The sequence below is a fragment of the Stegodyphus dumicola genome, chromosome 5 (genome assembly GCF_044657685.1).
Source record: "Stegodyphus dumicola isolate Sdum_Otavi_A_Nest chromosome 5, ASM4465768v1".
Lineage (NCBI taxonomy): Eukaryota > Metazoa > Arthropoda > Arachnida > Araneae > Eresidae > Stegodyphus > Stegodyphus dumicola.
Genome location: NC_140772.1, coordinates 66,474,236 through 66,486,969, shown reverse-complemented (window position 1 = coordinate 66,486,969; position 12,734 = coordinate 66,474,236). Strand labels below are relative to the sequence as shown.

Genomic DNA, 12,734 nt, shown 5'->3' with positions numbered 1-12,734 from the left:
AATTGACTACTATGTGAGCCGTAACCGTAATTCCATCCTCTTGTTGGTTTCTAGAAATCAAAGAAATTATTAGAACTCTCTCGCGACCGATAGAAAGCTTTAAAAAGCCAAAGAGAGACATCTGAACTCAATTGTTTAGTCTGAATCCTACACCGATAACTGAAGGGTTACTCAGTATACTATCGAATTTCAAGTAGAAGTAGCAAAAGTGTAATTTTCTAGTTGTGTTAATCCTTTCACAGTTTTCCTTATATTTAAGAGAAGCAGGAGACAGTATTCCTTTTAAGATTTTCTTGCAGTAATTCATGCTACAATGTGTCTCTCAGGTCTTGAAAAAATCGTGTAATACTATGTACCTTAGTGTAAATCAGTTATAATACATTTATGGGGTTCATTTAGACGAACCCTCATTTTATGTTAAGCTTATTTTAATTTACCGTTGTTCAAATATCTGTTCGTAGATGGCAGCACCTCTGTTAAAAGTCTTATTTGTTATCAGTTTCATAATATCTTGTATAGATGGCAGCACTACTGATTTAAGAACGTTTATCTCAGTTCACAATAACGTATAGAGATGGCAGCCGTAATATAAGGCATATTCCTGAAAACTTTGCATCCAGCTTGTGACATGTAAACTTTGCTGCCAGCTTTTTTGTGGAATTTGCATGTAATATTTAAAGTAGGTTCATGAAAAACTTCATTGTAAGTATGAAATAATGGAGTAATATGATTTTGTAAACCTTACACGTTCAATGAAGTATAGTTATGCACTTGTAATACTTTTTCGAACACTTTTTCTTTTAATTATACTATGGAAATTTAATTTTTATGAGATGTTTCACTTATTTTTTCAATTTTTCACTTCCCTTAATTTAATCTCCTACTTTCCTGTTCTGCAGTATTCAGTTTGTCCTCATTGTGATGTTAAGAATATTAATGTTATTAAAAAACAATAAGGAGTTTGTTTAGGATTACTTCGCTGTTCCTAAAAATTTCACACTATTTATATTGAGATGCAACCTTGTTTTGTGAATTTATTTAATACTTCTCGCGAAATATTTTAGATTGAAATGGATGCTTTGATTCACAAATATGTGTGCGTTACCATGAAGATTAAATTACGTCAAGACTTGTACATTCTTTAAATAATCTGCAATATGTTGCACTTTTTCCTATTTACACGTACGCATTTTATTCTACTACTAAATTAAATTCATTTAGTTATAGCAAAGATCCGAGGGATTTATCTGCTTAAGGTATATTCTTAATTACATAATTGGGCCCACAGTTGCTGTGAGGTAAAGTCGCTGAACATTGGTAGCTCGGTCTGAGGCTCGAATCCCAGCGAACGGGCTAGCTGCATGGGCGCTTTCGTGTTTTTACGTACATGTAACGTGTATACTAGCCATTTTCCCTTAAAAAATCCTCCCCCGCACCTCCTGTTAGGCAGATATCCCTGAAGTGCTTTGCCATAATCATATAAACCAAATCAAAAACTTAATTACATAATGCGAATTCATTTATTTACGGTCAACTTTTTTTTTAATTACACGCTATTCAGATTTTTTGTGGGAATTATTGATCGTAATAAGGCAATGATATCAACTCTAATCATAATCGTTGGCACAATGTTTTCATTTGAAAATTGTAAATCGAATTGAAATCTTCATTACAAAAATTTAGGACTTCAAAGAAAAATGACGTATTTCTTGCTCAGTGCGCACATAAAGAAAACAGTGCAGCTTAGCGCACATAAAAAAAAAACTCTAAATTCTTTTACTTTTTAGGTCCTAGATCGGAGTCTTACAAATATTTCAACTCGTTTAAAATTTGATGCTCAAAAGCGGCCAGCGGTCAAGTCGCCGAACACTAGTGGTTCGAATCAGATTCAAATCCCGGTAAGCGGGCTGGCTTCACTGGCGTTTTCGTCGTTTCCCGTGTGTAACTTGGATAAGAGACAGTTTCCCTTACAATATCCTCTACGAAGGCAACTTTTCCCTTAGGCAGGTAGTCCACGCGTGCTTTGCCGTAAAGGCAGGGGTTCTGAACCGGTGGTACGCAAAAGAAAAGTAGGTAGTAGAGAAGCAAAGTGTTTTTAATTATTAGATTCGAAAATTAAAATCCTAACATCCTGATTCAGTTTTTTTTTTTTTTCCAACACTCGTAAATTTATGAGATCTGAGCTTTTGTTCAAGAATGGTGGTGGTAAAAGTACTTTGTAGTAGTGGTATTAAATGTTTTCAATTTTTGTTTAGGTGGTAGGCGTTAGTCAAAAGGTTGAGGTTAGTCAAAGGTTGCACTAAACCATCTAAAATTAGAAACTTCTAAATATTCTTCTAGAAATTACAACTTTTATTTTAAAATACTATGCATTTTTTAAGTTGGATTCAGTTTTATTCTTTCTTACTTGAAAATGCTCAAGCATTTAACTGCAGAAACTTATAATCAACAGCCCAACTGGTAAGAGATGTCTGCGAGTAGAAATTGCTTAACTGCAATGTATTATGCTAATCTGTTTGAGTTAGAGCAGCTCAGCGATAACGAGAATTGAATTTCAATTACTCTCCATAATTTAAATCAGACCTTGCTCTATTCAAGAGAGCTGAACATTGAAATTCGTAACTGTATTTTGCAGTGGATAATGGAAGAATAGTTTCCTGGTGGTCATAATTATAGTATTCAATGTTTTCAATAACATGTATGTTTATGTTATTGCTATATGACCAGACATAGCTCATCTCTGTGCATTGTTTTAATTTATCAGCTATATACATTAATATTTAACAAATGGTATTTGCAAATGGATTTCTCTCTCTCTCTCTTTTTTTTTAAATCCAAAGGGGCTTTGTGCCTGAAGGACTTGTTTACGTTTTGCGTGGAAAACTTCAAAAGGATGTATCACTTTTCAAATCGTTGTCACCAAATACTATCGCCCTGTATTATATTTGAAGAAATTAAACACTGAAGACTGTGCATAAATACATGTATTTCCCGCCTTGGTATAAAACAACAGTACCTAGAGCAATCTGATTTTGAATGACTTAATCCTGTTGCGAATATGGGCATTTGAAAGCCGAAATTTGGAATTTGTTTTCTTATCGATTTCATATTTTGCAAAACTTTTAACGAAATTTTGATTAACAAACTCAACGATTTAAAAGCGAGCAATGGCAACACTCAACGGGGAAAAAATCTTTTATCTCCGGCGCGCGGAACTGTGTATCGGAAATTCTAAAGATAGGCTCATTTTAAAATTATTTTGCGACATTGCTGTTGAACTGAATTTTGAAGTGCAAAGAACATGATATTTGATAAATAAAAGTAACACACAAAACGCTGAAAAAAGCCCCTTTGGATGTAAATTAAAATCTGAAATCTTTCAGTTTTTTTATTTATTTATTTTTTATTAATTGGTACAGTCCTAAACAGCAAGAAATCGCTATAATTCTGTACTAATTCGACTAATAATAAGGAATATGCTACATATTTAGAATGTTTGAAATAGTAATGCGAACACCAGATTATTCTACAATAAGTGGAATTTTACAATTCAGTGTATGTGGTTTACAGTTCCTATTATTTACTGCAACAAACTGTTTCCTTAAAAAGTCTTAATTTAAAACTAAATCTTATAATAAATACGATGTTAATAAATTACCGTGATTTGTTTCATTATAAATTAATCAAACATTTTTTCACCTTTCCTGTAACGTTGTATGACAGTGATTCTGGTAAAATATTATCCATAAAGCCATACCTCAACTGTTCTCATGTACTATTAATATAAATGATCGCCTATAATAACATTAAAACCTCAAGGAAAGAGAACCAAAGATTCTGAAAATGATCTGATTACATATGATAGCAAGGTATCTCTTATATAGGTATCTTTTATATAATTAGAATTGGTCCTTCACCATTTCCAAAACATGATTAGAAACCGCGCAGTACAAGTTGTGACATCATAGAAACGCAGTGCGATTTTCATTTTTATTAACCAAGTATGATATTTTACGACATCTACAAGAATAGTAGTATAGTAATGTCACTCGCTATTTTTTTCTTCGTGTAAATGTTCCCATCAAAACATTTTTCGGCGAAGAGAAAAGGAAAAAAGAATAAAATACGCAGTGTTCTTCATCTACTGAAACGTATCACTATTTTGCATTAGTATTCAAACTCTGAAATCCAAAATAATCTCAAAACGAGACATTTTATTACTTTTGATGTACATTCTACACTTTTTTAAACAAACATCATATAGATTCTTTAGTACATAACGCTATTCTGCTTAATTATGGAGATAAAATTTTAAACTAAATTGAATGGCTATTTTTAATTATATTACTATCAAAGGTGCAGTAAAAAAATCAAATCTGATATTCTTTGTCTTTCGGTGAGAACGTTTAGTACAATCGATCAATGAATTTCTAAATACTGTAATTTTCTTCTGGATAGTATTTCTGTTGGTAAGATGTTAACTAATAGTTTATTTTAGCATGATTACGCTGGAACTGGGATCCTTTATTATTTCTTTGTACGAAGTAGAGGAAATATTGTAATCGCGAAAAAATTCGAGAATCGGATTTCAACGGAAATATCAGTTTTGACCGTTCCCGAATCACTTTAGACACTTTTATCTGTGCCGTCTACACGTACGGACATAACTCCTCAAAACGGATTGTAAAATGCATTTTAAAGGGATTCTTCCTTTGCGTCTATACGTATGTATGTCGCATAGCTCAAAACGTCATCTCTCATAACTCAAAAACGATTAGCTCAAGAAAATTGGAATTATATAAATGGGAATCCTATAATATCTAATTGTGCAACTCCCTTTTTTATTACAATCCCGCAGTACCGAACATTTATATATAATATATATACCGCAATCGTTGGTTATAGTCATATACTTCCAATTACAGAAGAGTTTTAAATGACGAAAATATTCATGTTTTGGCAATGTGAGAATTTTTAAAAAATGAATTTTCGATATATAACGAAATCTAACTTTGGATGCGATCTCCATGTTAATATAATTAAGTTTTGGAAAGTTTTATATTCGTTATAAAAAAATAAAATTATGAGAAGTTTGACTCCCGTACGGCGAAAACTGAGCGGAAAATTTAATTTCAAAATTTACAATTTTTGGTGTCATTTTCAACTTGCCTCCAAGGATTGGTTAATTAAGTCAGAATAATTCCACGAAATAATTTTAAATGAAGTGCAACAAGGGGTGTGAAAAATTCAAAAGGCTGTCATGTGATGTCCACATCAAATTTTTATTTTTAAATTAATGTTTTCAGAGCACGAAACACTTATTTGATTTGATTATATCATTTAAAAGTAATTAAATGCGTCAAATTCTGAGAAACCATAAGATTTCTTTTGAAAATAAAATTTTTTTCATGATAATAATCTGTTAATTATCTTTTAATAACTTTATATTTTGTTAAGATAAATTTTAATCCGATTTATTCTGAACGTGCTGTAAGCAAAGCTAGTTAGAATGCAGGAGCAGCTGTTGAAGTTAATCGCATTCACTCTCAGCGAACGTGCTGTGAATGTGTCGACTCATCAAATGCCAGCATTTCAGTTGCATTTTCGTTTGCTACATTCTATAATACCCAGCAAATATCAAAAGACGAAGAGAAAAATACTTTTGATGGGCTTTTTAAAATTAATATAGAAAGAGAAATATTAATACTAAATAGAAAATTTCTAATATGTTTGTCAGCATTTTATGATTTTATCAAGGAAAAAATCTTCAAATTTCCCATTAAGCAACTTGAAACTAACTTGATAGAATTACCTATTCAATCTTTTAAATCAACGTCCTTTTTACGTTTCGTAAAATTTTCTCAAGAAAAATTTTAATCGTCTAATTAGGTTTTCTTGAAGTATTTAATCATTGTTTTTATTCTTTTATCTTTTCTTTTCCTCAGTAGGTGGCAACAGTATAACACATTTTTTGGATTTTGCATTTTAGCATTGCTTTTCTGTGAATTCATGCGAATCAAATGCTGAATTCAATCAATTGTTGAAAAAATTGTACCTTTTTTTATTATTTTATTACTTACATATGCAAACATTACTTAATGGCATCTTTTTCTCATAAACTGCATTTAATTAATATTATGTACTCCTCATATGCAGTGGGCGGTGGCTCATCTGGTGCTGTCGTAGCCAGTCGTTTATCAGAAGACCCAAATGTCAAAGTTTTGCTATTAGAAGCTGGAGGTCCCGAGAATCAGATAACAGATGTCCCCTTGGTAGCAGCTAGTCTTCAGCAGACGCCTGTTGATTGGGCCTATCAGACTGAACCCCAGGAAGCAGCATGCTTTGGACTCAAAGGCCGGGTAGGGAACTTTAACTTCTTTGAGTTAAATGGAAATGAATTGTATTTTATTTCAGTTTCTGATTTCAAAAAGCTTTCGCTAATTTAATATGTTTAAGACTGCCGCTATTCTGAACCCTGTATTTTTTAATAATTCAGCTGGGAAGAAAATGGTAAATGATTCAATGCAAGTAATAATATTTTGGTTTAGGAAAACAAAAGAAAAAAAAAAAAAAAAAAAAAAAAAAAACCTAACATTGCTGGATTTTCTTTCCAGTAAAAGTTTGTGAGATATGCCTAAACTTTACCTCATATTTTTGCCATTACAAACAGAGAGCAACTTTGAAATTATTCAGTAGCAAAGCATCAGTAAGTGAATTACACTGAATTAGACGTGCAGCGTAAACTTTAAATTGATATGGTTGTATAAGAATTGTTATTACTATGCCATTTCCCTGGAAACGAATACAAATGTATAGTTTGCGCCATACTGTCTATATTTCCTGTATTTCTGCTGCACCCGACGTGAACTACAAAATCCGCTCTGGCTTTGTTGATTTTATAGTTTAACTTATATGCAACAGAAACACACATTAGAAAATTTTCCGTACTTCCTTATTATATAGCGGGCTCCAACCTTGAATCGCTAATCAATAGAGATATTTCGCCGAAATCGCGTGTTCGGTTTACTCGCTACATGTTATAACTTGGTTGATAAGCAATATAATTTGGGAGGAGGGCTGCTATAATAAGGAAGTACTTTTTTAGGAAGTACATTTTTAAGAAAATTTTCCTCACAGCGTTCCTTCCTATCACCAGAGGACCTAGAGCACTGTTCTCTCTAATTGGATAATCCGAATATATGAATAACATGTTTACTACATAATAATGTAAATTATTTTTATTTCGTAATATATTATTTGAAAATGTTAGGCTATTTAATTCAAAATAAAATGCGTATCTGCAAAATATGAATTCCGTTAACAAAGTTTCGTGTTTATGGTAATAAAGAGGAAGAAAAAGTTTGGTGACCATGTAAAAACAGAATTGGGACCTATCAAAGCTAATTAGCTTTTCCATGTGCACAATATATTTGCCTAGTATATTTAGCATATTTAGATCTAAGTATACCTAGCATATTTAGTTCAGATACATTGTGCTGAAAATATGTTATCTTCAAAGTGGTTTGCAAGCGTTTCCTAAGTTCTGTTTAAAGCTTAACATGGAATTCCCAAAATTTCATGCGTGCCATCCACAGTAAATTTTAGTTTAGATCTTTGATCAATAAAACTTTCAAACTTGCATTTTTTCAGCGTACATTAACATAACATTAGTTATAAAAATAAACATTAACTTTTGAAAATATATTCCTAAGGAACGTAGCTATTTAAAAGTACTACCAGTAGCTTTTTAAAGATGCATTATTTCGCAAACAAAGTATCGATAGTATTCCTGCTCACAAGTCGTCTTCTGTTGAGCACTGAGAAATTAGGATAGGAATAAATCAAAATCGAAAAGGTGCCTTATAAAAAGAAACACCGGATGGAACTAGGCTGATATCCAGTGATGTGGTCTGTATTAATTAGTCTAATCCAATTCATTCCTGACAAAAGATACTCGGTACAAGTTCTTTTTTAAAGAGTAATTTCGGAAAATTTAATATTGAATTATCAAATATTTAATAAGATATTGCTTTTGAAATATATTAAATATCTCTGATAAATTTTTGCCATTTGTAGAATTCTTTGACACTATCCTATATTTAATGGAAAGAATTGTAGAGTCACTTATCAAATAAGGTGTATTTCGTTACACTGAATTGATTTCCTTATTTCTGTGTAAAACTTTATAGACATTTACGTTTATTAAAAGTATCTTATTGATGCAAAATAGTTTAGCATAATGGTTTTAGCTTGTAGTGTTCATATTTGCACATTTATTGAAAAATATTGCTTCGTTAAAGGTTTTGTTATATGAATATTATTTCATCTCAATTTACATGATTACTGAAAATGTGAAATAATATTACTTCGTTAAAGGTTTTGTTACATGAATATTATTTCATCTCAATTTGCATGATTACTGAAAATGTGAAATATTTGAATGAAATGTTGCCAATAATATTCCATTCTGCATATTTTATAAAATGTTGTTATTTTTCACTATAGCGCAGCAGATGGCCTCGTGGTCGTGTTCTTGGTGGTTCCAGTGTTCTCAACTACATGCTGTACGTCCGAGGGAATAAAAAGGATTATGACAACTGGGAGAAACTGGGAGCGAAGGGTTGGTCTTGGAAAGATGTGTTTCCTTATTTCCTCAAGTCTGAAGATAACAGAGATCCTCCATTAGTTGAATCAGGTATAGGATATTAGAATATTTCAGATTAGCTCGTATGCATAGTTGCAATTGTTTTTTAACTAAAGTTAGTTTAACCATCCTTATTTTCTTAGTTTCTTAATCTGGTTCAACTAGCTAAAGGTTTCTTAAAAACCCTTCGTTAGTTGAACCAGATTTATGACGTTACGATGTTTCATATTAGCTTGAGTATATCGCAAAAGTAATTATTTAACATATTAATTTAATAACATTTCTCCGTAGTGAAACTTTTCATTGGTCAAAATAGCTTTCTTCCATCTGTACTTTTGCGTGTATTTCGTGGTGTAAGATAACTGAAGATAGCAATGTGTCTTTATCATCCATTCTTTTACGAATATATGCTATTAAAATGGTATGTTGTGTTGTAATCGCCATACTACTTGGGTGCAAAATGGATGTTTTATTGAAAGATAATCATTGCTGTAGTATGGTATCAAACTGCAAAATTTAAGTTATGATGGCAATTTATGAGTGATTTAGTTTTGTTAATTTTAACTTGTGCCATATTTTATAGTTTTCTCTAAATATGAAGAGCAATGATTTTATTTCTCCTAAATTAGCCTGTCTAATGTTAATTTGTTTATCATTCAAACCAAATTAGAGTTTTGTGCTCAGTGAGCAATGATCTCTTAAAGCTTGATGGAATTGTTTGGAAATGAAGATAGGATTGAAATAGTTTGTAACAATTTAATGTGGGCATATAATTAAAATGTAGAAAATGAACAACTATGGGCATAATTTGGCATTGTATGGCAAACGAGATAACAAATTATTATAACAAATAGCGAAATAACTTGTATTTTTAATTGAAATTCATTGTTCAGGTTTCTTCTTGATGTCGCACTTTTTTAATTATTAGGTCTTATTCAGAAGTCTACCTTTATGCCAATAAAAAAAAAAGATAAAATTGCACTTATCTTCTGTACTTTTCAATTTTATGTCGAAGCGGTAAGTATGGTAACCTGTTTATTCCATCTCACGAGTAATATAATGACACTATTAATAGAAAGCAGACAAAATTGGCAGTGATTTAGTAAGCCTTCCCTTCTCCCTTTTTTGTTGATATGCTTTTTTTAAAAAAGAAACAGTATGGATTACGAAATTTGTCAAATGACGAAGAATCCAGGTTATATTCTTCCAAACAAAAATATCTGGTTGTAACGAACGTTTTTCGCCAAAAAAGTTCTTAACTAAATTAGGAAAATAACATAAAAGCAGTACCGTTACTGCGGGTACTAAACACCACCCAAATCTATGATTTTCTGCCAACGTTTTACTAGGTTTTTAAAGCCTTCGTCCCAGAAACTTGGTGGCCGCGAGTCCAAAAACAGATCAACCTCATTTCGGACGTCCTGTGCAGAATGTAACATTGCATCAGCAAGGCATAGTTGCAGGTGTAAAAAAAGGTAGATGTCCGAAAGAGCGATGTCGGGCTATATGGTGGGCGTGGCAAAAGTACAGAGTCCAGCAAGTGAATGCAGACACATGAGGTCTTTTATTACCTAAATGCAACATTACCTTTTTGCGACGAAACTCAGTTCGACGTGTTTCCTTGATAACAGCGTCATCGTGGACCAGCATTTTACATTTTTGTGAATAATACCACGGCAATCCCACCAAACCATGATCTGTTTGTTAGTCAAATACTTTGCGACGCTGCAGACGGATTCAGCGGGCGCAAACCTATACCCTTTTCGGCCTGTGTTGTTGAAGTAAATCCACGTTTCATCACAAGTGGCGATCCGATCGACAATTTTGTCCTTGCGTTGATATTCGAGCAAATTAGTGCAGGCCCGAGCACTTATGTCCTTATCTGCTTGAATCAGCTCATGCGGCACTCACTTGAACTTGTACTTCAAGTTTACGCGATGCATAGCGCGATTAATGCACATGGCACTAACTTCTAACTCCTTAGCAAGCTCTCGAGTGGTTGCATATACTGGTCTTCTGCCACAAGTTCTCGCAGCCGGACCTCAAGATCAGTAAGCCGGCCAGAGCGCTCTGCTCCTTGAATATCATAGTCCTTGTTTTTGAACTTTCGATACCAAACCTTCACTGTCTCATATGATACAACATTAGTACGTAAAGCTGTGTATATGATTTGGTGACATTCTGTAGCTGACTTTTTCCAAGAGAACTGGAAGTAAATGATGGTTCTTGTCTGGAAGCGTGGTAGTTTCATTTCAGACACCTTGTACACATAACGATATTTTTTTACAATCTCCACAACACAGTGTTCTAAAGGAAGTCTCTGTCTTTCAAATGCTGAAAAACGTTTGACAAAATATGATTAAACACGCCAACGCGAACTGTTTGCGCAGACGATATTTGCGGTGGCGGGAAACTTTCGTGAAAACACTATAGCATCTATCCTGGGAAACGTGCTTCGAAAACAGCAAAATAAAATTATATTCTACTTTTGTCGAAGCACATAAACGGCACTGAACGTGTTACGATAGGTCCAAAGAGAGAATGCTGTTTCGAAAGTTCTGTTGTTAAGCATGTACTTTGCAAGAATTTTCTAGGTTGCAAATTGGAATGAATCAAGTACTGGTTTGTTTTGATGAATTATATGCTTACTGCTTTCTGTATGTCTCTTTTTATTTAATCTGGTACGTATTTAATGAAACAAAAATTCATTTCATGGAGCTTTGCAAATTATTAGGTTGTCATTATTATGCCTAGTTAAATTCCACGTCAATATTTATACTAGGTGTGATTGCCGTTCCCGCTTTATTAATTGAAAAATTTTCTTTCTTAAATGCCATATAATAGCGATATCATATACTGTCGGCTGCTTTAGAGTGATTTTGCCTCTGTTAATATCTATATATCACTTAATTCTTCAACATATTTCTGATTTAGTCTGGAGACTCAAGTAGTTTAACTCAGTTGCCTATCCATGCACAAATCTTTAACATGCTTTTCCATTCGAGAATCCAGAGAGACAATTAAAACCTCATAAGATTAATTATAAACCTCATTATAGGATTCCCAATCATTACTGTTTGTCAAGGAAATGGCTGCAGTTTTTCTTGCAAATATCACGCCTGAGTTTGGCTTTTTCCACTAAGCATCAGCTTAGTCGAAAAGCTTTTCTAAGATACAATTTTTTCCCTAAGATACAATAAAATACAACATTAACATTTTGTTTGTTCTTAGATGATGTTGATACCTTTGTTGGGAAGCCTTGCAGTTGCTGCTGTAAAGGTACCTATAACGAACTTCAACACTTTCGTTTCGATTGGCTAATTCTAGGACTTTTAGCAAGTGATTCTCTCAAATCAAGTCCACCGATCGCTTAAATGTATAAATGCCGTAACATAGATAAATCTATACCACTTCAATCATTCACTGTTAAGCTTTATAGATCAGAATATTGAATAGTTGTGTCTAAATTAAGTTATTACTTACAGACTATTATACCAGAAATTATCATGTATCACAAAATGTCTTTGTTCAGTCTAATTGCCAATAAGTTTGAAAATTTTTATAATTTTTTTTTTAATTTTTAGAATGTTAAATGTAATAGCACTTGCTTAGTTTGTGTAAAATAATTTTCCTCCTACTCTAGGTTACCATGCTACTGGTGGTTATCTAACTGTAAGTACACCCCCTCATGCAACTCCTTTGGCAAAAAGTTACGTAGAAGCAGGTCTTGCTATTGGATATCCTAACATTGATATCAACGGTGAAAAGCAGGGAGGTTAGTTTAGATTTTAATTAATAGAACTTTAAATAAGTTGTGTATATGTTTATATTCAGGTCTTGAAAACAACTAATAAATATCCTAATTTTTCAGTTAGCAGTAGAAACACTGGTAGACCTAAATTATGTATGTCATTAGTACATCCACAATCCTTTTGTGCCGTATAGTTACTGAAATGTGCAGAATTAATGCCCAGATTTATCGATAAGTTTGGCTTCAAATGTAGTTGTTTCGTAAATCTTTTTAAAATAGTCAATTTAAAAACCTTAGATCGTGCATTAATATAATTTCACTCTCGTAAAAGATAGAAAA

At 32.6% G+C, this 12,734-nt stretch overlaps 1 protein-coding gene across 1 annotated transcript in view; it reads left to right on the top strand.

Annotated features, from left to right (window-relative positions):
* LOC118197531 (glucose dehydrogenase [FAD, quinone]-like) overlaps nucleotides 1–12,734 on the top strand; it is a 187,019-nt gene that overhangs the window by 151,526 nt on the left and 22,759 nt on the right. The window contains exons 10-12 of the mRNA XM_035369051.2: nucleotides 6,157–6,359; nucleotides 8,506–8,695; nucleotides 12,288–12,419. Coding sequence (XP_035224942.2) covers nucleotides 6,157–6,359; nucleotides 8,506–8,695; nucleotides 12,288–12,419 — 525 coding nt within the window. The remainder of the gene's footprint in view (nucleotides 1–6,156; nucleotides 6,360–8,505; nucleotides 8,696–12,287; nucleotides 12,420–12,734) is intronic.